Source organism: Stegostoma tigrinum, chromosome 6, assembly GCF_030684315.1.
Source record: "Stegostoma tigrinum isolate sSteTig4 chromosome 6, sSteTig4.hap1, whole genome shotgun sequence".
NCBI classification, from domain to species: Eukaryota; Metazoa; Chordata; class Chondrichthyes; order Orectolobiformes; family Stegostomatidae; genus Stegostoma; species Stegostoma tigrinum.
Genome location: NC_081359.1, coordinates 72364512 through 72391408, shown reverse-complemented (window position 1 = coordinate 72391408; position 26897 = coordinate 72364512). Strand labels below are relative to the sequence as shown.

At 39.2% G+C, this 26897-nt stretch overlaps 2 protein-coding genes across 2 annotated transcripts in view; one reads left to right on the top strand and one right to left on the bottom strand.

Moving 5' to 3' along the window:
- The window catches only part of pspc1 (paraspeckle component 1), a 107567-nt gene extending 83079 nt beyond the window's left edge, over nucleotides 1–24488 (top strand). The window contains exons 10-11 of the transcript XR_007247813.1: nucleotides 22934–23054; nucleotides 23972–24488. The gene's annotated coding sequence lies outside the window, so the exon portion shown is untranslated. The remainder of the gene's footprint in view (nucleotides 1–22933; nucleotides 23055–23971) is intronic.
- A 185-nt stretch (nucleotides 24489–24673) lies between these two features.
- Nucleotides 24674–26897, bottom strand: part of mphosph8 (M-phase phosphoprotein 8) — a 59862-nt gene continuing 57638 nt past the window's right edge. Inside the window, exon 14 of the mRNA XM_048533529.2 lies at nucleotides 24674–25879. Within this exon, the coding sequence (XP_048389486.1) occupies nucleotides 25838–25879 (42 nt within the window). The 3' untranslated portion in view covers nucleotides 24674–25837. The remainder of the gene's footprint in view (nucleotides 25880–26897) is intronic.

Below are 26897 nucleotides of genomic sequence, written 5' to 3'. Positions count from 1 at the left end.
TATATTTTAAACATTCACACTGTCTACCTCTGACTCATTATGGCATCTTTGTGTACCATTTACAAGACTCACTGCAGAAATTTGCCAGGGCTGCTTAGACCATAACCTTTCAAACGTACAACTGTTTCCTTCTCCAAGGACAAAGGAACACTACCACTTGTGAGTTCCTCTGTAAGCGACTTGCTGTCTTGACATGGACATGTACTTTGGACCTGCCTTCTTAACAGTGAGTGTACTTGCAGCAGGTCAAGAAGGGAGCTGACCACTGCCTCCTCAAAGGCACTTAGGGATGGGCTATACATGCTAGGCTAGCCAGCAAAATTGGCATGACATGAATAAATAAAAAGGGGGGAATAAAATTCTGACAGATGTAATTAACTTCAAATATCTACAGTTTCTCCCTGCACAGATATAACATGATCTGCTGAGCATTTCCACTAGGTTCTACTTTTGTGGAATAAGATTTTGAAAATTTCTTTTCCCCTGCTTCTCATCCTGGCCCAATACAATGATGGACATTTTTTAAAAAATCGTTGAGACTTTGCATGTATTGCACATTTGCCCCTGACGGCTAAAATGCTTTTCTACTTATTTGAACCAATTTTCAAAGGTGGGGAATACTTGTATTCACATCATCGACAAATTGATTGATCAAATTTTCAAAACAAGACAAAGCAGTTTGACATGTTGGTAGTGTAGGCAGGAAGCATAACATTTAAAAATAAGGGAAAGCCAAGGAGTGTGATACAGTGATTCAATCATTTTAAGAACAAAGTACCTTAGTGCTCTATCTATCCTTTTATATCTTGTATGTGAAGCACCTAAGAAGTATTGAAATAAGCATTGGTTAATACTGTGGCAGCAATTATGCTAGACAGTTCGCAATATTCGTCAATTGTGATGCTGACAGTTTGTTCCTTTAACTATGTCTTTCACCAAATCTGTCAGTACCTCCATTAGAATTTATGTGAGCATATTGTTTTACATTAAGATTACAGCAAGAAGTAGAACCAGAATGATCACGTTAAAGATAAACATGAACGTGCGTTATGTTCACCAGAAAAATAGCATTTAAAAAAATGAATTCCCAAATAAAGATTTAGTGCCTAAGATTCAGACCGATTGTAAAGGTTCAGTGAAGTATTAATCCAAATACTTTGGAGTACTATATGAATCATAATTACTTTTATGCTTGTTACAGAATGGATCAGTCTGTATGTGAATATGACTATGTACAGGAAACATTGTTTACTGGCTTTCAACTCTAATGAAGTATTTCAAATAAGAACAGCTGCTGAAGGGATTCATTTGAACCACTTCTAAAGTGAATAGTGGCCCGGAGGCCTGGTTTCCCTCAGTTTTATGATTCATGTTTACAGTAAAGGTGTGTGGCGGTTTACTTTTGATTGCATTGAACCTTGCTAGAAACTTCAAGTATTGGCAAAAATCCAAAGGTCCCTGAACCTTTTCAGGCCCTGCAGTTGTATTTTAAGGACAAGAAAAAATTAGTTGTAAGCTGTGACCTTATTAATTGAAAAGGTTATGTTCTGGCATCTGTCATTTGCTTTCTATTCAGTGTTGATCAATTTCTCGCTATCTAATGTAATAAAAGACGCAAAGTCTATTGTCCTGTATTTCTATAATTAAATCAGAGGCATGTCGATTCTGTTTTAGTAGTTTGCATGTCCACAATTTCGATGACCCTTCACATGGCTCAAAGAATTGGGTTTGTTTTAGGGTTTATGATACCCATCTCAGACTTTTGAGATAGGAATAGGAATCACTGGCTACATTTCTCTGTCTAAATTCTCAACATTAGGGATATCTGATTTATTTTGACCTGTATGCGTCATTCAGGAGCATTATCGGTGTTTGGTTTTACTGATGAATCTCCAGAGGATCTAAACCAGACTTGACCTTCAATAAGATGTTTAAATTTGACAATGCATACATTTGTGTATTAAAATAATACATTTTCCTTTTTTGTGCTTTGTACAGTTCATATAACTGCCTTATACAAATAAAGCTTTTTATTGTTTCTTAGTATGAGTGCCAGTCTTGTAAGGAGTGCACTGATTTTTTTGCAGAAGTAATAAATTCCCAGTGTTGCTGTACTGGACAAGAACTGTTTTTGTACTATTCCTAGATCTTGGGATAAATGATCTTTTGAGGCAAAAAAAAGTACTACAAATTGTAGGGGTTTAATTAGCTGGTAGGTGATGCTGAATTTGAGGAAAATGTAGAACAAAAATCGCAAGTGTAATTGTGGGCTTTGTAGCATTGATACTTGTACGATCATGGGAGCAAAATAAAATTTGAATTTTTTTTATGGTAAGGGAGTGGGTGTGCAGCCATTGTGATGGTTAGCAAACGGTTCTGGAGACAATTCTGTTTTTAATGCTGTGTGGAGCTGGATGAACACAGCAGGCCAAGCAGCATCAGAGGAGCAGGAAGGCTGACTTTTCGGGCCTAGACCACCCTCCATTTCAGAAATGAAGAAGAGTCTAGGCCTGAAAAGTCAGCCTTCCTGCTCCTCCTGATGCTGCTTGGTCTGCTGTGTTCATCCAACTCTACACCTTGTTATCTCAGATTCTCCAGCATCTGCAGTTCCTACTACCTCTATTTAATGCCAGTAGTTTTGCTCATAAACAGAGGTGGGCATTCCCCCCAGAAGTAGAATAATACTTCCATAATTCCAGAGAGGAAACACTTGGCTGACCGTGTTGTAGTGCACAAAAGATTCCTGAAGATAAAGTTGACTCTCTATCCCAGAATGCAAAGGACAGCTTCCAGCACTGAACTGCTACAGCTTAGTTAAGAGTCCGGATTTTTTTTTTTTGGCTGTTGGTTACTTTGTTTCAGCTACGACCAAACAGTGAGCCTGCTCTGCTGACTGTGCTGTTTAGTTTCAAGTAACTCTGGACGTCAGAGTTCGCTCTAAGAAAAATAAATAGATTTATAGCTGACCGTGGAGAAACCTGAATGGGGAGCTCACAGCTAGGTAGACCTAAGAGGCAACATTTTTTTTACGCAGAGGGTGATGCATGAATGGAATGAGCTGCCAGTGGAAGTGATGAAAGCTGGTACAATTACAACATTTAAAAAGGCATCCAGATGGGTATATGAATAGGAAGGTAGAATAACTGCACAGAGGTCAGTGTCCTGTCACCAAGTCACCCTTTATTTACTTGTGCACGGTACACTGGCTATGGCCAGCCAGCTGAGAGTAAATTAGCTGGTTATATTGGTCAGTCAAGGCTTTCCTAATTGGGGTTATTCACCTGGGCTAATCAAGAACCTCATTAATGAGGTTCACCTGGTTTCAATTACTACATCCCCACCCTGCCCAAGTCTGGGGATATAGGCCTGGTCTTTTGCTTGTAAATTTTGTGTCGCTTTCACCCAAGGTGGGTTCCTCTTGACTCGGACACAGGCGGCATGTACCATGCCATGGCCCATCTCTTGTGTCTGTAACATCTCAGAAGAGTCTTCTGCTGTTCCGGTGGCAATGGCATCAAGGCTCCATCCATTTTGGACTCCGAGGATTCTTTGACACTAGATGGAGGGAGAGCACCTGCAGTTTCTGCTGGGCCTTCAGGCTGTTCTGAGGACCAGGTTTGTTTTGCTCCTTTGATCACCCTCGCTTTCTCTTATAACAAGTGTTACCCAGCTTTGTCAACTTTCTAACCTAAGTTGGTCACTTGAGGCACTTAGAACGCACCTGTTTTCCAGTCCTAAGCGCATACACATCTAAGAAAAGTTTAAGCACTGTCCAAGCTCTCCCAGTGTTCTTTATTGGTCTTCCTAGTTATTAGGATGTCATCCCAATAAATGGCAACCTGGCTTAGCCCTTCTAAAATGTTTTCCATGGTACATTGGAAAAGGGCTCAGGCTAATGATGCCTCAAAAGGCAATCTTATACAATGATATAAACCCTTATGGATATGTAGCATACTTCTGGGATTCCTCATTCAGTCATAATTGCAGGTAGGTGTGGTTCATGTCCAGCTTTGTAAAGGACAGCACCTCCACTAACTTAGCGTACAAGCCCTCTGCGAGGGATTGGGTATCTATGCAGCTGCAAAAAGCAGTTTACCATTTGCTTGGATCTACAAATGCGAACCGAGCCATCAGGCTTCACAATCGATATGATCAGTGCAGAATGGCCAGCAAACTGCACTGATTTAATGATTCCTTCACCCACTGGGCTCCTGATTTTGGCCTCTACTTTTACCCAAAAGGCAAATGGCACTGATTTCTACTGGAAGCTATGGGCGGCACTGCCTTATCTCCCTTCAGTAGCCCTAGAAGTCCAGTTGGACATCAGCTAGTAGATGCTTCTGCATGGTTATGTCACTAATCCCACATACCAAATGGTGTCTCAGGACTACGGGGAGAGTGCAGGGAAGTGGAGTTGAAATCCCCATCAGCCATGATTAAATGGTGGAGTGGACTCGATGGGCCGAATGGCCTTACCTCCACTCCTATGTCTTACGGTCTTACTTCATTCAGGGTTAACCCAAAATCACATGCCTTTTGCCATTCATCATAACCTTGTCAAAAATCCTGATACAGATTCCCCCAGATCTCAAATAGACGAATAAAACTGATAGCATCTTACGATTAGAGGAGATTTATGATTATAATATTCCTTAACTGGGGGGCGGCATGGTGGCTCAGTGGTTAGCAGCCTCACACTGCCAGGGACCTGGGTTCGATTCCATCCTCGGGCAACTGTCTGTGTGGAGTTTGCACATTCTCCCCATGTCTGCATGAGTTTTATCCAGGTGCTCCGTTTTCCTCCCACAGTCCAAAGATATGCAGGCTAGTTGGATTGGCCATGCTAAATTGCCCATGGTGTTCAGGGGTGTGTGGGTTGTAGGGGGATGGGTGTGGGTGGGATGCTGCAAGGGGCTGTGTGGACTTGTTGGGCCGAAGGGCCTGTTTCCACACTGTAGGGAATCTAATCTAATCACAACCAAATTTGTCAACTCTTGGAAGGTTTATGTCTGTTGCCTCTGGGAAAGCTAAGCCCTTTATAACCAAAAATGTTGCGTGTGTACATACAGTCAGAAGGATTTCTCATTGCTTTTCATCTTTCCCGATGTCATTTGCCTGGCAAAAAAATCCTTTATTTTGATGTACTGGGCCTAGTCGTCTTCAGCAGGGTGATATTAATCGAGCTTCCCAAATAGAGGCATGATGCCAGAAATGCAGATAATCGTCTGATTATTTTGGTCAGCCAAGGCTTTCCTGATTGGGATTATTAGCCTGGGCTAATCAAGAATCTTGTAGTTAACAAGGTCTGCCTAGCTCCAATCACTGCAGAAGTGTTTAGAGGGATATGGACCAAATTTAGGATGACTGGTCAGCATGGGCAAGTTGAACTAAAGGGTCTGTTTCCATGCTGTACAGCTCTCTGACTCTAAGTCCGTAGAAATAGACTAAGGAAAGGAAAATGCGGAGCAGACGATTGACATCCAGTAATGGCCAGGTTAGCCTTGACTGGGTCACCTCCCATGTTGTATTTGTTCATCTTCTATCTTAATGGCCATGTAGGTTTTGATGAAATGCAGGAGAATAACCACCTCACTTAAGCTGTCCCCTAACCAGTTCTTCTGGAGAAAAGAAGAATTACAAGTTTGAGAGACGGAGTGGAGATTGGGGCCAGGAAACCAAAAACTAAAGTTGCTGCTGGTTAAAATCTGGTCAAACTCCTAATTCTCACTAAATCCTTCCATTTAATGAAGGATATAGTAACCGCACTTTTGTGATTACTGTCTTGTCACTGAAAGAATTATCAGGAGGATTAGCTGACTGGATTGGAGTTTTTAACCACGATATGGTTCATTCGAGCATGGAACATGGCACAAAATAGAATATGAAGCTTAGCTTACTAACGGATTTATGGTGTTTGGCAACCTAGACAAGGAGTTGGCATGAATTTGGCAGCATCTGTTTTGGAGGCTATTAGGTTAATGTACAAAACAAATCACTCTTAACAGTTCCCATTTAACAATGTTTCACTTAGTGCCACTACACCAGCAAATGGTTTAAATTTTTTATAAAGTTCTATATTGTTGATATAAACAAAATGGTTCACCTACATGTATGTCACATCATCTTTTTGTTCTTCGAGGGGATGTTTAACACAAAATAAATTCTTGCAAAGCCCTTTTGAGGAAGATCCTTGGAATGATTTTATGACAAGGTGAAGAGTGGTAATTCATCCCTTTTTTTAACCCTCTGAGTTGCTTCAGATATTTTCATTTCTTTTTAGTATGCATCCATATCATGAGTATAAAAATTGTAGTCAACCAGATCAAATGAATGAGCCAGTGACTAGGTTTTCTTTGATAAATGGAGTCATTTTCTTACCAACCAACCCAACCTTGAGGAAAAATAATATAAAGTGCAACGTTATAAATTTTGAAAAGGAACATCTGCCTGATACACAGGAAAATTAAAGGTTACGCAGTTTAAAGATCTTTAGAGGACTTAACCTGAGACCATAATTGTTCATCTGTTGATTTCATACTCTCAGTAGTAGCAAAGTTTATAGACATTTTGAGTTCTGTGTGAAGTTGTTTTCCCAGTTTGCCTTTTCACTGAGCCCTTTGTTACGAGATGGTCATGAGGAGGAAGAATCAGGGGACAGCAATTTGTACTACTTGTTAGAAATTCATTTTTCTTTCCCTTTTGTTGCTCAAAAACAGCTACTAAAATATGATCATTTTGTATATTCCAAAGTCTGCCTCACTTGTCTTTTGAAGCTGGCTAACTGGCAGGCAAATCTTTCACTTCCCAAGGTGTGAAATTAGCCTACCAATGTGAATTGTCCTGACTTGGGTGCCTGACTTTGCCTTTACATTGAAATTACCATTTTACGTAAACAGCTTTCTTTATTCCACGTCATTGCCTCAACTTTGTGGTCAACTAATCTCTGCAATTTTAGATCAGTAGCTGCCCTCTTACTTCAAAAATACTAGTTCTCTGGTGTAACAGTCAGACGCTGTAAGTTGAAAATTGATAGTCCATACTTAGCACTAATTATTGACCATTTATGATAGTATTATCGTGACATAAACTCCTCTGCAGGCGACATTCAGTGAGCCAGTCACCTCTTGTATAGCTTAGGACTCCCTTTTAAAGGTTTACTTCGAGAGACATGCTGAACTTCTTGTAATGACAAGGGACAGGTTTTTAAAGTAATTTAATTTCTGATGGTGGAAGCTTGGCGGTGACCAGCAAGGTTGGAGTTGACACAGTCCTGGCTGTAATATAAATTTATTAAGAGAACTTGCTCACAATATTTAGAAAATCTGTGTCTCAAAGAACAGATCTTGAGCTGAGAAAAATTAGGAATTCAAATGGATTATGTGGTATGAAGGTATTATCTTCCTGTCAGTACAGTTATATGTAAAGCTTTGAATATGCTGCTTTAATGTTTCAACTAACACTCTCTACTTCAAAGATAAATTTATGATAGAGATAATAGAAATTAATATATATTTTTAGATTCCAAAGGGATCAAGAGGAATGGGGAGAAAGCAGGACTATGACTGAAGTAAACGATCAGCCACAGTCATATTGAATGGCTGACTTGCTCAGTGTTTGTTTCAATGACAGTGAATGTTCCTGCTGCATATCTGTTTCAGCCAATCCACTGTTTAAATGCTGCATAAATTGATGCTTTCTTTCTAAAGTTTGTCCTTTTACATGAGTTTCCTGATAAGCGCAAGATCAAAACTTTTTGACTTAATGTCCCTTTGTCATTCCTTCACTGTATTAGTGCAAAAAGAACAGTATAGTAACTTATAACAACTCTGTTCAACATTGTTAAAGTTCATGACCAAAGGAGTTTGAAAATTCAAGTTTTAATATTTGTCTGAAATACTTTACTGTATTGCTGTTATATATGGCAAGCTGGGCAGAGAATTACAGACATTCTGTAGCCCCTGGAAGAAGAAATTCCTTCATATCTCTGTTTTTCACCTGAGATTCTTTGCTTGATAATGTTATGGAATCATCCACTGCGCTAGCCAAAGTGTTATGAGTGCAGATGGAACAAGACTAATTTTCAACATTATACAATACCATTGTGGATGTTAAGAAATCTGTGACAACTTTATTGTGCTGTTTTATTATGGAAAAGCCCTGTGTTTACCCCACTAAATTGATTTTATCAGCACTTGGGCTTTGTCAATCATACATCACACAGCTAAATACTTGGAAAATGCCTAGTTTCAAGTGTCCCAATAAATTCTCATGTTATACAGTGCTGAATTTAATTTCTGATGGATAATACAAGCACATAAGAAATAGCAGCAGGAGGAGGCCACTAAGCTCCTGCCATTCAAGATCGTGGCTGATCTGCTTCAGATTTCAACTTCTCTTTTGTGCAGGTTCAGCATAGCTGTCTGCACCCTGGTATTTCAAAAATCTAGGTGCCTGTTTTTCTTTCCAAATGTTTTCAGTGATCTAATCTCTATAACTCTCTGGACAGAGAATTCCAGACATTCTGTAGCCCCTGGAAGAAGAAATTCCTTCACATCTCCATTTTCACTGTGTCCCCTATATTCTGTAACTATGTCCCCTTATTTGAGATTTCCCTCAAGTGGAACAGATTGTTGAATATCTACCCTGTAAAGCCTCTCAATCTTGTGTTTTGCAATAAGATTACCCCTTACTCATCTAAACTCTAATGAATAAAAGCCTAATGGTTTAGTTCTTAACAAGTTGGCTTCTTCATCCTAGGGATCGGCCTAGTGAATTTTTTTGAACTGCCTCTGATGCCAGAATGTTGTTTTTAAAACACAGGGACCAAAACTGTCCAGTAGTTTGCATGCAACCTCAACAATATCCTGTACAATTGTAAAAAGACTTCCCTGTTTTTTAAAATCCAACACCCCCCCCCCCCCCCCCCCCCCCGCCAAGTAATAAAGGCCAAAATTCCACTTGCTGCCTGAATTACTTGCTATGCACAAAAACACCAAGATCCTTCTGTGCTTGGAGATAGCAAGAACTGCAGATGCTGGAGTCCATCAACACTGTGGAGCTGAAGGAACACAGCAGGTCAGGCAGCATCAGAAGAGCAGGAAAGTTGATGTTTTGGGTGGGGACCCTTCTGGGTCAGCTTTCCTACTCCTCTGCTACGTAATTTGCTGTGTTTCTCCACCTCCACACTGCTGTCCAAGGTCCTTCTGCACTGCATGTTTTGAAGTGCCTGTCCAGAAAACTAATGTTCTACCTTTTTTTGAAAAAAAGTGCATGACTTAACAATTGCCTGTAGTGAACTCTTATCTGCTGAATTTTTGCTCACTCACTCAACCTGACCTTGAAACCCCTAATTGAAACATTGGATTCTTAAGGGGTGAATGTTGAGAAGATGTTTCCCCTCATGGGAGAGGCTAGGACCAGAGGGCATAGTCTCAGGATAAAAGAGTGCCAATTTAAGATTCATGCCCTACTCGTCCTTCCTTAGTAGACTCCTGTATATTTTCCAGCAGCAGATTTCAAGCTGGCTGGCTTGAACTTTTGTGCTTTCTGTCTCCCTCCCTTGAACATGGGCATCACATTAGCAGTCTGCTGGAACCCAGTGTGTTTTGGATATTCTGACCAATGTCTCCAGTATCTCTGCAGCAACTTCCTTTTTAAAATCCGTGGGTGTAGGCCATCAGGACTTGTTGACTTGTCTGCCTTTGGTCTTTTACAGATGACTGTGTCGAGTGATTTCTTTCCCTTGCTAGTCCTTGTTTCCTCCTGAACTGAATGCACATCACAATCTATTGCATCTGTATCACTACAGCATTAATATTGCCTTTCTTTATCAACAATACTCTACGCCATCTTTTCATTCTTTGCCAAATCTATTGCAACATAAATAGAGTTCCCAGTCTTAGTTACCCTGTTACCACATCCCCACAATAGCAATAATGTAACTTGTTCATTTCTGTTTGTTCCTATTTTAACCTTTTTACTGTATTCTGTGGTTCTAGTTTCTGCTTTAAGTCTTTATCTATTTCCTGCCCCTTCCTGTCATACTTTTGGTTATCATCTGCCTCTTCAACACTGTGCACTTCTCTCATATCTTTTTGATTTTGTTAAACTTCCTTTGAATTGAACACTGCCCCCCCACCTCCATCTGCTAGGACACTGGTCACAGTGTGGTCCAAATGAAACCCATCCTAAAGGAATAGATCTCACTCTCCCCCTGTTTAAAACCTGTTTCTCCCAGCGCAATCTTTGAACCATGCATTTCACCTATCTAATTTTAATTACAAATGCCATTCTGCCCGTGGCTCAGGTAGCAATCCAGAGATGATTACCTTTCGTGATCCTTTTGTTAAAAATTTAGTCCTGGGCTGCCTGTAATCCCTCACCAGAACCACTTGCTGGGACATGCCTAAGTTGTTGGTATCTATGTGGACCACAATAACCGGATCCTATCCCTCCCACTCCCCGTTCTTCAGCCGTGAAGAGAAACCTTAAACCTGGGGCTAATACTTTGTACTTTTCTGACATTCAGGATCCTGAAATTTCAAGTATCCTCTTCTCTCCCATTTCTGCATGATCTCTTCCCACTTTACATTTAGGGGTCGATCACCTCAATTAGCTGGATGTCTGGTTCGTGCTTCAGTCATACCAATAGCTTGTGTTGAATTCCTACATTTGAGTGAGGTTACCATGAAGAACTCCTCAATATGATGAAGGGTCTAGGCCCGAAACGTCAGCTTTTGTGCTCCTGAGATGCTGCTTGGCCTGCTGTGTTCATCCAGCCTCACATTTTATTAACTCCTCAATACGATCAGGTTTACCACCAACAGTCATCTCGCGCTCTCTCTCACTAATGAAGTAGTAGGACTTTGGTTACTTTACCTTCTTCTATTCATCCTGCAGAAATTCACTAAAGCTCCTTGAGAAAACACTTTCCAAATTCATGACTGCTATTATGTAAGAAGACGAGGATAAGCAGCAGATATGAGAACACCACCACCTGTACATTTTCCCCCCTCTCTTCCACGGCATCTTAGTTGGAAATATATCACCATTTGCTCCATTCCACTGCATAATAATCTTGGAGCACGACTGCCCCAGATGGAATGTAACTATTCAAGAAGGCAGCTCAGTACCTTATCAAAGGTAATTAAGAATGCACAATTAACACTGACACTGCCCACATCCTTGATTTGTTTTTTTTAAACAGAGCAGTTTGCTATTTCTTGCCTACAATTTCATCTTCGGTGAAATTATCAAGAGAAATGAGTTAGCACCAAAATCTGGGGTGCTATCAGAAATAGACCGTAAAAGCTATTGACTATTGGACGTAAACTCATAGTAATTTCTATTTAGTTATTCAAAGTCTGCTTCTATTGTTATCTTGAAATTGTTTGTCTTTCAGGTGTCTTTTAGTATTAACGTGAGAAAATCATTAGGGGGCAAGATTGAGAAGCTGGGTTTGCAGTGGAAAGAAATTGAAACTGTGTGGAGATTACTGAGGTAACGAAATCTGGAATTCTCCTAAAATAGCGAACAAAATCGCCTAAGATACACAGACCTAGCAATATCTGTGGAGAACGAAAAGAATGGGATTCTTTTTTGGTGAAATATCTAACTTTTTTTTTCGAACTTCAGGTTCTGGGCAACTACTGTGCTCTTGTCATTTACACATCTCTCAGACTTATTTTGGTTTTTGTCCCATGACTACACCCTTTTGTGATCTCCCTTCTATCCAGGGTAATGGGAACTGCAGATGCTGGAGAATCCAAGATAACAAAGTGTGGAGCTGGATGAACACAGCAGGCCAAGCAGCATCTTAGGAGCACAAAAGCTGACGTTTCGGCCCTAGGCCCTTCATCAGCAGACCCTTTTCTGATGCAGGGTCTAGGCCCGAAACGTCAGCTTTTGTGCTCCTAAGATGCTGCTTGGCCTGCTGTGTTCATCCAGCTCCACGCTTTGTTACCCCCCCCCCCCCCACCCCTTGTCAAGTGTCAGTGCATTGGCAGAAGCACTTTTTGTTTTCACATTTTCCCTTAGCATTTGTGCTTAAACCTTTCTTTGATTCAAGTTTCCTGATTATTTTCGGTACTTTACATTTCCTATTTTAAAGTTCCACTATCTTCAATGTTTGGGACTTTTAAAAGTGAGAAAAACGGAGAGACGTGGTCTTCTATTCTCATTTAAATTTGCCCCGATCTGTTCTTGATGCCTCGATCTTTTGTTGCATCCGTTTTATCTTATTCGATTTAAATTGGTTGAATTTTCCTCTTAATCTGGACGCTCCTTCTCGCGTCCAGCTCGGTCAACGCGATGTGAAATGCTGCAAGCCCTCTTTTGTTCACTTTGGGAAAATGCTAAACACAGGCAGCGAGTGAGTGCTGCACCTTTTTTGAAAGATTCAGACATTCCAGTGTCGCAGTGTTTTGTTTTTAAATGATCAAACTAGCATTGGAGGGCAACTTTGGTATCTCCGCATTTTTCGGAGACCCCGGCGAAAATAGCATGGAGTCGAAATTTCCACGGACAAGAACTTTAGATCGGAAGGGCTTTTCACGTTATCGAACGCGCAGCCTTAAACTAGTTCCTGTGTCAGAATAATATCGAAATCCGCGTTTGGCGGCGTCTTTCTGCATCGGGACCAGAGCCGGTTAGATGAAAGCGACAAGATTGAGTGTTTCACTTTGGCTCCAACTGTACGAAGCAGCAATCAGTTATTTTGTATTTCATGGGGCGAGGTCAGTGCTATGTTGGGACCGTTTGAAGTCCACGGTAAGTATTGTACATTGGGAAGGGCGGCTTGAACTTAGAACGAGACGGTTCCTACTCCAGTGTAGTTGGGAGTTGCATATGCTTCAATTCCAATGAAGTTAAATAAATCAAGTACTGCGGGGGGGAAAAAGTTAGACCTACATAGTTACTCAAGAGATAGACTATCAAACTGACCCCATGCTTAGCGCTACACTGTAACACGAAGTACAACTTACAGCACCCCCTCCGCCCCAAGACCCTGATCCGGCTGGGACCCAACCAGACACCTATCCTATTGCTTTCCTTTGAAGGCTTTGCGCTCCGAAGAACTGTCAGAATGTAAGTATGGCCCCGCATTTCTGATGGAGCCCTGAACTGGGTAATCGCCTCTCTCTCAAATGTGGATCTTCGACGTTTTGGGTTTTTTTCAGTATACACCTCCTGGACAAATGCAGTCCACTGTACGAATGGGGTTTCGTATAGCTTCACGTCGCAAAGGTCATTTTTTGTAGTGACTGTCCAGGATACAAACTGAAGTATCCACCGTGCAGTGGAAAACTTTATTTATTGAAAACATTACAAAACTCTCTCTGTATTATCACTACTTTTTATAAACAAAAATATCTTCACATCCAAAGGAAACTGAAGTTCTTATTGAGCTGTTCAAGTAAGCTATTCTGCCACTGCATCAAATTGTATAAGTTTTTTTTGTACGTTTTGAAGAGATAGGAGTTGTATCGTGTTCTGTCCAACAATTATCTGACAATCAACATTACCAAAACCAATTACACATTATCACGCTGCTGTTTGAGAGCTGTGTACAGTTTTTTTTCTGTCGTGTTGGATTAGAACAGTGACCACACTTTGTAATGCTTCATTTATGCATCTACAGAGAGAAACAGTTAACATTTTGAATCTTTGAAGCTGGATAAATGAAAATAATTTTGATTGGCATTTACTACAGTTGTATCTAATTTTAAATCTGAGCTCGTCACTGGGCTTCTTTACAAGCAACATTTTAGCTAAATACACTACTTTTAGTGGAATTGTCTTTCATGAACTCAAAGCTGTTACATCTTATCAAATAAATACTGTTCATTAATCAAGGAAGTAGAGAAGTCTGATCAGAAGGTGGTCCCTGCTTTACATCTTTTAGCATTTGTTCTTGCAACGTGCATGATCATAAGTCCAGTACAGAATCTGTGATGATCATTTATTAAAATGAAATGCAATTAGCCAGATTGGGATTCCCAATTAGTATTAAAGGCCAGTGTGTTAGGCAACACTGTTTACTGCAAACCAGTTCTCTTAGAACACCTGAATTATATACACACTTGTCATCACCCTTAAAGAGAAAAGAAAACCGTGTGCAGTACTTGTTTCTGGTCAGCAATTTAATTTTATTTACATACTGAGATGCCAAATTATATTCAGAAATAGAGGGTAAGCAAGGACCTGGAGATGTTTAACAATGGCAAAGTATTGACAGAATTTAAAGGACATAAATCTGATACTCCTTGAAGCTGATGTCGTCTGTCCCAGAGAGCTGAAGAAATAGTGGCTGTGATTTCCTTATTTGTTATAATTTCCAAATATTCCTTGAGTTCTAGAATACTCGCAGTGAATTGGAAACTTGCAAAATAATTCTAAGAAACAACAGAAGTAAAGGTTTGTTAAACTGGTGTCTGTTATCTGGAAGATGTTAGAATATTTTATTGTGGAAGTCTTAACAATGCATTTATCAAAGATGGCCATTACATCTGTGCACAGTCATCTGTTGCTTATTCTTCCGTGGTTTGGAGTCTGACATCAGACCTGTGTGGTTTTCCATAGTGTGAACAAGGATAATTGTCTTTTTTAATACATTCATTTGTGGGAGGGAGGTTTTGCTGGCTGGCCAGCATTTATCCCTAGTTGCCCTTGAAGGTGGTGATTGTGAGCTGCTGCCTTGACCCACTGCAGTCCACCTGCTGAGAGTTGACCCACAGTGCTGTTAGGGGAGGGAGTTCCAGGGTTTTGACCCAGCAACAGTGAGGGGACGGCAATATATTTCCAAGTCAGGGTGGAGAGTGGCTTTGAAGGTGGTGGTGGTGTTCCCATATATCTGCTGCCGTTTTAGATGGAAGGGGTCATGGATTTTGGAAGGTGCATCTTCAAGCTGCTTGTGTGTTGTTGAAGCTGCAGTCATCCAGGCAAGTGACGTGTGTTTTTGTAGACGGTGGATAGGCTTTGGGGAGTGAGGAGGTCAGTTACTCGCCACACCATTCAAGCCTGTGACCTGATTTTTAACTGCACGTTACTTTTTGGTTTGTCTGTTGTCCTTTTGTGGTGTGTCTACTTTTGCAATTTGAAGGAAACATTAATTAAGATTGCCCCCCAGGTAGATTTTTTTCCCCCACTCTGTGGACTTGCCACATTTGCTGAGATGCACCTTTTCAAGGAATGCTTAAATTTTAAATTGTGGCCTACCCGATAGCTTTAAGTTGTGTATGCATGATCACTTTAAGGATTTTGTTGACTGTCATACGTACTACATGTCCACTCCATGTGGGCTGGGTCCTGGTGATAAGTGATTCTATTTCTGGTAATTCGGCTCTTTGAGGGACCCCTCTGTTGGAAATTTTGTCCTAATGCCCTGATTTTCTGAATACTACACCTGTATTGTTCTTAATATGTCTGGAGTGGCGGTAGTCCTTGTTTCACAAGCGTATAGGAGTTTTAATTGTTATTTAAATAAGTGTCAGATAACTATTGCATTTCCAATTTGTCATTTTTCATCAACTCCTCTACCTCCCTAATTTTAATGGGACTGAAATCTAGCCAGAACAGAGTTGAAATAATCAAGGATGTTCTTCCTGGAACATTTGTTTTTTTTAAACTTCCATCTGTCATTGTTCCACCACCCTTGGTGAGCCAGGTCACTTCCCAAAATAAAATCAATTCCTTCTTTAGAAACTTTATTTTACTACTCCCAATTATGATTCTTTCAATTACCATGCCACTCTTTTTAATACAATTCTGTATAATGAAATTTGAAACCTCCCATGTATATCTCCCAGCTTTTTCTTCATTATTGCCTCTGAAAGACATATCAGCAAGCATGAGTGACAGACTTGCTCCAATGTTTACTTTTTTGTGGTAATCAAAGAAGTAAACCATTCTTCTAACATAAGAACGGAGGGACCTGGGATTCTGTGCATATATCACTTATTGTGATAGGGCAATTTGTGAGTGTAATAACAAAGTGTAAAATATCCTGGGCTTTATTCATAGGAACATTTGATTATAAAAACAAGGATGTTACTTTAAACCTATATGAAACACTAGTTTGGCTACAAATGGCGTATTGTGTCCATTTCTTGACACCACAGTTTACTAAAGATATGAACACGTTAGAATACAGAAAACATTCACAAGAATGATCCTGGAGATTAGGAACTTCAGTTACATTCTGTTTGCTGTGTGAACAGTGAAGTCTTTTCCCCCTTCATTCTGTTCTCTCCATTCCCACCCAACCCCCACCCCCTCTGTTACTTGTGGTGCCAGAGGATCAATCCTTCTGTTTTTCTATTTTTTCATCATTTTTTTTTAAAACTACATTTCAGTGAGAAAGTGTGTGCAACTTTCAGCTCCAACTCTTGTTGACAAGACAGTCCTGCTTGTTCTTGTAAACTCCAACTACCCACAGCTTCTGCCTGTACTGAAGAGAAAACAGCCATACCTCAAGCCAGCAGCTGTTGCCGGGTGACAGCAGCATAGATACATTAGAGTTTTTACAGTTTCTCCACAAATGAAAGCAATTCTTTCATTGTGCTGGACATGCGTTTCATTATGAAAACAGCAACGAGGCCCCAGCCCCCTTTAACCTTTCTACCAATTCCAAGCAACCATCTGATGAATCCTTTGCAACGTAGTAGTGTGCCCATATGCTAATGTTCATAATTCATGAATCACTACAAAATAAAGCTTTAAATTCAATCAAGGTTCCACTCAGATGTAATGTGAGAACAGTAATTAATTTTTTTAATTGTACATTGTGTAAATCTCAGCCTGGGATGGAGCCATGCTCAAGAAAATTTGCATAGTACAGAATCAGCTAGAAGACAATGTGGGAAAAGACTTGAGTTTAAAAGTAGTCAAATTAATTTTCTTTCTTCCAATACGTAATACCTTCCACACATCTGTATTCAAGTAGCTAAAAAAATCTAGAAAATTCAGGAATACCCTATTAATTTAGTATATTATAAATAGTTTTAGTTTCCTGTCAATCATAACAAATAGAATGCTAAACTTAATTTGAAGCAAAAAGTTAAACATGAGGCAACATGCTGAAGCTGTAATGTATTCTGGTCATTTGAAGACAGTACAAATTCCTTATTCTTCAGAACTTGAATAGACAAGGGGCACAAACCAAGTATCAGTGGTCTTGAAATGGTAGTAAGGCTGAAGGCCGAGCTCTTGAGTAATCTTAAATTGCTTCATTCAAAGAGCAGTATTTCATTCCTACATTGGTGGCCACCGCAGAATTTGCCTGAAATGTAGCCGCTAGAACTTTTTCTCCCTTAAATTAGCTCCCTTAACTCCTTCTTAAAACCACTTCTGTATCCAAGAAATTGGCTTGTTTCAAGATCAATTTTCCTGCATTTTTCTAGCAAAGATTGGGATTAATTTCTTTAGAGTATTACATAATGCATGTTATGTTGGTTGGGAGGAAAATCGGAGGGATGAGACTGAGGAATCTCAAATACTAAAGAAGCTTTTTAATTCTAGATAGTGGGTATCTGATCTTCTCTTTTTTACGAAATTCAAGGTAGCACTTTACAGTGATCAGTGCCTGGAATTTTTGTTTTAGGAAGGTGGTAACCAAATCAAGGATACAGAATCAGGCATTAGTTAGTTTTGAGATGAGGGAAAGTTGCATTGTCATGGACAGGTGAACAACAATTTACACAAAAGAACATTTGTCAATCAATTTTTGTCATTACTTCTAAAGAAAAATATTAAGGCATTTCAAAGGAAATATAAGAAGACAGCTTAGTAAAAGCAATCAGTATTAAGGATGATTTAAAGGGCTGAAAAAGGGAATTAAAGCCTAGTTACTTAAGGCCTAAACATCTGAAGGCATGGCTACTAATGGTGAGATGAAGAAAAGATGTGTACGAAGCCAAAATTAGACAAATATACCAATCACAGCTGAGAAAGTCTTGGAAGTGAGGAGGAACCAAGCTATTTAGGCCTCAGTGAGAATTTTAAATTGAAGGCATTAAAAATGAGAAGCCATACATCTTAACAAGCACTGTGATCAGTATAACAGCACTTACCAAAGTTTCTCTGTGTAATCTCATGTTAATACCTCCAATTTTGTGTAACTGGAGCATAAAGATTTTGGAGCATATGAGAGCTGTTGTTCGGAGTAGTTGAGAAGGAGCACGGCTTTAGCTACAGAGTATTGGGGTAGTTTTTGAAAAAGCAGGGTTTCTGTCACTTCATATGCTTGTTTTGTAGCATTGGTTATCAAGTCTTTTTGGGCCACACCAGTGTGAATTAAAGAGGCTGTTGAGATCCTCAAGGCATTCCATATTTTAGGGACTTCTGGTGTTGAATTAAGGCAGCCATAGTGTATAGAGAATGGGAAACCAGTCAGAAGTGTGGTCTAGTGCATGCAAAGTTGTCCTGAATGAGTTTTTTTGGGCAGAAGATTGAAAGCATGCAGGTAGTTCTGCTGTAAGGCATGTTTGTTGATGTGAATTGGCTGTATTGCGATTAATGAATAGTGGATACTGTTTGGATAAAGCAAACTTGCTGCTGTACAAGTATAGTGATTTTTCTGGTCACACAAGAATGCAACTACTGCGTTTATTGGAGAGCTACCTGTTGAGAATGCTACATCAATGGAAGTAAGCATTTTAGATAATGATATTTAGGTTCAGCAAGCAAAGCAATTGCCTGAAGGATTGATCCTCTGTAACCATGCATAAGAGGGGTGGATGAAGAGAACGGAATGAAGGGTTAAAAGACTTTGCTAGAATTGCTACGGTGATGATCTGATGGCTCATGCAGGTACTAAATGAGGGCAGTCATGTTCTCAGATGAAAATTAGGTGTTGGAAAAGAATGGGGTGGTTAGAAGGACAGAGCGGTCATGGAAACAAGAGGTACCTGTTTCAGTTACCTCTAACGTATGGAGTGTTACTAATTGTGCCAAGTCTGGTTCAGGTATTGTTTTGGAAGTGAAGGGCTTGGAATGCATAAACAATTGGAGAGGAAAAGTTTGGGGGTGGTGGTTTGAAGATAAAGTAGTTGCAAGGACATTTAAGGGTGGCTTATTTTCAAGGGAGGTTGAGGGAACCACTGCATTGGTAGCTAGAATGTTGATTGGGAAAGAGGTGTGGTCAGTGTTAATTAGGGAATTAGAGAACATGGAGTAGAGGAACAGGTCAGCATACTTGTCCCCAGCCAACATGTTGCTAACATCTGCTATCAGAAATTACTTTAAGAATGGGCTGACGGAACACTACAAGGTTTTAGTTGTCCAAGATTTATAAAAGGTAGATCCTGCAGACACAACTCATGTATTAAAAAGGACAGAATATATGATGTATATAGATGGTGTTATATGAGTTTCCAGAAAACAGTTTATTAGCGTTCCCTCCTGAATTGTTAGCTGACATTAAAGCCATGAGATTTGAAGGAAAGTTATTGCCTGAGTTAGGAAATGGCCGAGTGGCAAGAGACCAGATTGAGATAATGGCCAGGAATAGGACTAGTGGTGTTTTGATAGAGGTATTGGCCTTAACTGTTTCATGTTCACATCTTAGTGTGTTAGAATGCCAGATATCCAAATTTATTTGCTTACAATGTCTGCCTGAAAGTAGATGGAAGCATAAGATTATAGAACAAATTTCACTGGGGACAAGTTTTGAAACTTCATGAAACTGCTAACAGGGGTAGGCCTTTCAGCCCATTGAACTCTACCTGCCAAAAAATATAATTGTGGCTTGTCAAACATTTTCAATGCCTTTTTAGCTGCGCTATCCCTGTAACCGTTTAATGCATTGATAATCAGGTTGCTCAACCTCTAATTACACTTAAAGACTGAGCATCCACAGCTCTGATGTAGGAAATTCCAAAGGTTCACCATCATCTGAATAAGAAATCTCAGCTCAGTCTTGAATGGCATTGCCCTTATTTTTAAATTGTGTCCCCAGTTCTAGCCTCCCCAGGTAGAGAAATAGCTTACCTGCACCTACCCTGTCTTATCTTTAAGTATTATGTAGGTTGAAGAAATGACAGATGATCTTACTGAAAAATCCTAGAAAATACAGACCCAGTTTCAGCAATCTGTCTTCAAATGATGGTGCACCATTCCGGGAACAAAGTCTGCTGAACCTTTTGTTGTACTCCCTCAATGACAATAATTCCTTTTGTAAGAAAAGGAAATTTAAAACTATGCATAGTATTCCACGTACAGTCTTACTAAGCTCCTATACAATTGAAGCAAGGTGTTACTACTTCTGTACTCAAACCCTTGTACAATAAAGGCCAACATTCCAAGAGCGTTCCTAAAACTTGCTGGGCTTGTACGTTGGCCTTTAGTGATTCACTAATAAGGACACCTGAGTCCCATTACACATCTACACTTTCTAATCTTTCTCAATTTTAGAAATACTCTGCACATCAGTTTTTTGTACCAGAATGGAGAACTTCACATTTTTCCATGTAACATTCTATTTGCCATGTTTTAGCCCAATCACAGCTATCCAAAACCTGATAGTGGGGTGACATTTGCAGGCTTCTAATCTGCAGCAATCATTTCCAAACTCTAAAATTTTACCTGTTTATCTTTAATTTGATCTAAATTGATTAACAGTGCATCTACTATTTCTAGCCAGCACCTTCAACATTGAGATGTAGAGAATCAGGTTTCAGACATTTATCAACTTTCAGCCCCATTAATTTCTTCAGTACAAATGTTCATAATTTTCTTCAACTCCTTATTCTCTCCAGTCACTCTGATCTCTAATTCTGGGAGATTTCTTGCACTTTCCTCAGTGAAAACAGACACTAAATAGTCATTTAGCATTTCAACCATTTTGTTTTCCTGATCAAATTCACTTAATCCTGCTTTAAGCAGACATACCTTTGTCTTAGCCAGATGTTTTCTTTCCCATACTTAACTTTTCCAGTCCTTTTTGCTTGATTACATATGTATTTTTTTCTTTCTTTCATTACTTCTTTGGGCCTCCTCGTGTTCTTAAAAACATCCAACATTTTAATTTCTTCCAATGTCTGAAGACTTTATAAGCCTTTTATTTTTGTACAATCCTTTACTTCCTTTGTCAGCCCTGGTTGACTGATCTATTTTTGAGTTTTTGTACCTTTTTAAGGAAGGTGTGGTTGATCCAAATCATGTAATTAGACAATGGACAGTCTTTAAAGAACTATGTACAGCTCTGCCTCATGCTTTCCTAATTTTCCTTATTCAAATTTAACATGCTTGCATCAGATTGATGACTATGTAAAATTGTGTTCATGCACTCATGCTTGAAGGTTCTTTTTTAAAGTATTAATTAGCCCTTTTTCATTACATGAGATCTAAAATAGCTTGTCGTCTGGTCTGGTCCTCAACCAGAAAATCCACCCAAGAAAAGTGTCCTTTTTTAGCTCTGGTGCACCAATTCGGTTTACCCAGTCTATGTAGAGTGGAGGCAACCATGATAACTGTGTTGCCTATGCTACATACTTCTCTCACCACTTGATTAAGAACTCTACCACTGCTATTTGGTGTCCTATAAACAACTTCCATTAATGTCTGCTGCTGCATTGTTTCTCCCAAAGTCCACATGTTCTTCTGATCTGAGATCCTGCCTGAATATACTGTGCATTGTGTAGGAATTGGGAGGACATGTTGAGGTTTTCACAGGACATTGGTTAGGCCACTACTGGAATATTGCAATTCTGGTCTGCTATAGTAAGAATGTTGTGAAACTTGAAGTGTTCAGAATGGATTTACAAGTATGTCATCAGGACTGGAAGGTTTGAGCTAAAAGGAGAGGTTGAAAAGGCTGGGGCTATTTTCCCTGAAGCATCGGAAATGGAGGAGTGATCTTAGAGGTCTATAAAGTAATGAGGGGCATAGATAAGATAAATAGACAAGGTCATTCTCCAGGGTGGGGGCACCCAAAACTAGACGGCATAAGTTAAAAGTGAGGAGGAAAAGATTTAAAAGGGACCTAAGGAGCATGTTTTTCACACTCACGGTGGTGCGTGTACGGACCAAAGAAGGTGGTGGAGACTGGTATAATTACAACATTTAAAAGGCATCTGGGTGGATATGAATGGAAAAGTTTTAAGAGGGATATGGATCAAATGCTGGCAAATGGAACTAGATTTATCTATTCGACGAGTTGGATCAAAGTGCCTGTCTTCATGCTATACAGCTGACACGAAAAAACTGAGAATATTTAAAAACCCATTTGGGAGGAAATTGAGTTTCTCCCAATTTTCCTTTTTCTACTGATTGGGAAACAGACTGCCATTTGAAAACTTTAGAGCCAGACCTTCCAGGAGTAAAATATGGAATAGTACAACACGTTCACAGGATGGAAAACTTTGAACACTTTGCCTACAAATGGCAATTGTTCTGGATTAATCTTAATAAATACTGTGCTTTGTTCTGCCACTTTCCTTAATGCTATTGGAAAGATGTGCTTTCATTAAATGGCAGTCTGAGGGAGCTAAATGCCTGTCCATCAGTTTAATAGGAAACTGAGATGGAACAAGAGGTAACTCTTATGCTCCTGTGCTTACATGAAATGAACTAGGAATGAAATTTGAGAAATGCCAGGGGTGTGTGGAGGTCTTGTTTGGTGGGAAAAGGAAGGGGAAATGCACTGGACAGAATAAACAGTCTTTATGTCCACGAGTCTATGCATCTTGTTGCCATTGAACGTGGAGAAGGTATGGAAGGGTTATTCCAGTAGGGGGGGAATTTGGGGAAATGATTGGAAAATAAGGGAGAGGCAGTTTCATGAATGGCAAAATCAAGGGGGCAAATGGAAATGGGAGGTTTGGGGTGAGTCAAATTAATAAGTGTGTAGCTTGCTCATTAAGTATAACATGTAAAAATAAGTAATATTGATTTGGGTGGTTATGCTCCTTTTCACATGAGTTTCTTCTATTTCTAGGTAATTTCAGTTTAAAGGATGGATTGAATACACAGATGGTCTAAGCTCAGTATTTTTAATACAACCTACTAAATGTGCCAAATTCAGAAATTCCAAAGACTTAATCGAATGCAAGTACCAGGTAAACACACGTTTTTCACTTTTAAGTAGTGCTACATACTCTTGCATTTTGAGGAAGAGCTTGCAGTTACATGACACTTTATTTCTTCAGGATGCATCTAGCATTATTGTTGAGTCAGCCTTTTTTGTACAGCAGTATCAACGTATTTCTCAAAACTAAAAATAACCAAATGGTCTAAAGATAATAAAACTCATTCATAAATGCACTTTTCCACTCTTCCAGAACTAAGTTGGTCTATAATAGTGGCTCATTTTTATACTCTCAAATTGAGTGAAGTCTCATTCGTTTCATGTTCAGGGAATCTGCCAGTAGACCTGTCAGCCTTTTCTGCGAATAGCTGGTTAAGCTGACAAGCAATTGTTTTTTGCCTCCTAGTCATCAGTGTGGATGATTGTTAAACCAGGTTAGCAGAGAAATTGCTTACTAGCCCCTTGTCTGGCTGACCTGCCCGACCTTCCTACTCAACTCGTCTCGCCACACGTTTACTCATCTTCTGCAGATCCTGTTTTCCCCCTTCCTTTCCCAAAACGTTTCTGTAAGTAGAAGAGGCTTCCATTTGCTTTATTTTAACTCATTCTAAAAAAGTTATTTCATCTGAATATAGGAATCTTGGAAAGTAAAACATTGATGTATCAGATGGGTTTCAAATGTCAGCATTTACATTAAGCAAAATGAAATCTTTCTATCAGGTGTGGCTGCACTTATAATAAAACGTGACATCTTTTAAATCAGTAGCAAAAGTTCGTAGAGTGAAATAGGGTCTCTTGATCAATTGAGGTCAACAAACCTGAGTGGTTTGTTTTTTTTAGTTTTAATGGGAAGAAGGTGCTTAGCACTGACTGCTTATAAGCAAAGAGGGCAGCCAGTCATTCTCACCAACTGTAAGTAAACAATGATGTTTTAAACTGCCCCTTTAGCTCCAAGGTGACAACTTTCAGACATGAAGGATGGAAGGTCACTTCCTTTTAATATGGATACAAGCCACATGTTTTCAATATCAGCAGATGAAGATTTTGGCAATATTGCTGAAAACTGCAAGGAACTGAGTGGGGCAGGCCACGAACGAGAGACCACCTAAAAGGTGAAAGTCTCCTTCATAGGAACAGGTTTCTTATGCTCCAAATGGAAGGATCAACAATGAAGAGTGGAAAATTTGCATCATGAAAGACAGCTCTGATACGGCAAGTTTACCAGTCTGAGGGGAAAATTATCAGAAGGAAATCAAGGCCTTTGAAGAGAAAGAAGTTAATATAATGCATAACTTATTTTTGTTCTGTCAGCTTTTTATGTTAGTAGCTCCTGTTTTTTTGGCTTAAAGAAACAAAAACTTTGATTTCCATAACTGCAATTGGATGTCTTAAGTCTCTCCTGTATTTACATAGCTTAAATATTTTTAAAATATAAAAGTGAGCAATAAAGATGCAATTTCCAAAAGATAGTTTGTTTTCTCCTACTCCTGACAAATGTTCAACATGAGGGAAATGAGTTATTATTAAATTTGTATGGAACAACAGTATAATCTTCCACAATCCAGTCGTAACCAGGTATGAAGACTTCTGGTCTGCTGGTGTTTTTTGAGAAGTGTGGTTTTTTTTTGTATCAACAGATTAATACCAAAGTTCAAACATTAGAAATTATATTTTACATGAAATTTACAAGATTGATTAAAGAATTTGGGTTTTACATGAGAACAGAAACAACTTTTTCAACAATCACATTCCTCAAGTCACTTTTTTTTTTGGTAGTATTTGCAATATAGTTTAGGCACATTGGTTGTTGACATACAACATAATGGACAGCAAGGCACATTTCTGGAGATGTATGTTATGTAAAATGTTCATTTTTTTTAAACATGCAATATTTTACAGATCTTGTACCTGAAGTGCTTCCCTTTTTTAAATAAAAATACTCAACCATTGTAACAGATTTTATCAATAACCAATCTAATAATACTGGCAAGTTTACAACATGAATTAATTATGAACAAAAACTGGAAAACAAGAACATTCACATACAGCTTGAACTGAGTTATGTGATAGGTATTTTGCAGATCACAAGACGAAATGTTTTCAAATTTAGGCTCTGTTGTACATTGTTGAATAGGAATGCGAGAATACGTAGTTTAAAATGCTGCTGTGCACCATGATACACCGTACAGATTCATAAATACAAAAACAAAATCACTTGAAACAAACTTGTAAAAGGTGTCACACCAGTGAATAAATGAACTGTGGTAAATATGTGATTCTCTTAAAGCAGAATCTGATCCTCTTCCAGTGTTCCCACTGTACTTCAGCATAAGTGGTGAAGGCTACAAAACATCATCCACCCACACTCTGTGGCAAGTGGTGTGAATTAAGTAAAATTATTATCCAATCTGTTTCATTACTTAGTTAGCAAAATTTGACAAACCTGCCAGAAAATAAAGTATGAACTTGTTCATGTGTACCTTTTGTAAATATTCAATCTGGAGTATACAACCACTCCCTTCCACATTGTGGAAAGTCTATATACAGTCAGGTTTTACGTGAGTGAACAACACTGCACCAGTTATCTCTTCACACTAAAATCGACTGCTCCCTACAAGACGACAACTTTAAAAAACAACATAACTACAGTCTGTAAAACTTTAAATGCAATACGTTTCTGAAGTTGTCATTTAAGCATTTCAGACATTGCAGCATAAAATCCAACTGTCCTGGAGGAACTGTACATTTAAAAAAATGCTCAGATCTCTGCCGTTTTTCTACCTGCAGATTATAGTTACAATGTGGGCAAATGGTTCACTGGAGTTGGACTCTGTATGCACAAATAAGCAGCTTTACCTGAAACAAAAAAGTGACATTCTATTAGAAATTATTTATTCCAAACACATGTCAAAAAAATTCAGATTATAAAAAAATGAGTTAAGCATTCTCATGGGAACTACAAGGAGCCCAACTCTGATTGGGCCTTAAGGACTGCAACCAGTTAGTCATTATACTGGAGAAAGGATGTGAGGATCCTTGGAAGCTCTCATTCTGGAGATGGGGTAAGATTTAATTACAGTTAGGTTGGAAAAATTGGAGCTACTTTCCTTCACAGCAAAGGAGACTGGGCAGCCTTGATAGAAAACATGTACAAGATTATGCTAGCAAAAGGAGGGAAGGTAAAACTATTCCCATTAACTAACTATGAGCTTATGGAGGAGCTGGATATAGTACTTGGGGCTAGAGGCATAAAAGGATGTGGGTGAAAAGCAGGAACAAGTTGAGTTAGGATAATCTACCACTGGTGCAGCAGTTGAGGGCTAAGTGGCCTACTCCTCTTATTTTTTATGTTTCTATACAAAGATTACAAACAATATATCTTTTGCCCAATGTTAAATATGTATAAAATAATTTATCTTTAAAGTAACTACAACCTAGAATTCACTACCCACGAAAGGTGGAGAGAACAAAAAGAAGTTCAAAAGGAAACAACTAGGCTCTGGAGGCAAGTAAGCCTGCAGGTTTATAACAGATTGAGCAAATAAATGGGATTGACTAGATAACTATGCAGAACACCATAAATTATTCATATTCTGAGGGGTCGCTAGTCTTTAATGTTGACTCTGCTTTCTCACCGGAGATGATCCAAATCAGTGGAGTTCCTCCAGCAATTTGTATTGCTTGATTTTCAGCATCTGCAGTTCAGTTTTTGTTTCAACTCAATAACTGACACAAAACCATCCAACTGGCAGGAGACTGCCACCAGCCACAAGTCACACATCACTATTTTTGAAGAAGAATTGAAGTATCATCACTTTTTACCAATTAAAATTGTATTTCTAGTTCATATTGAAAGTAGTCTTATGCCAGAAAT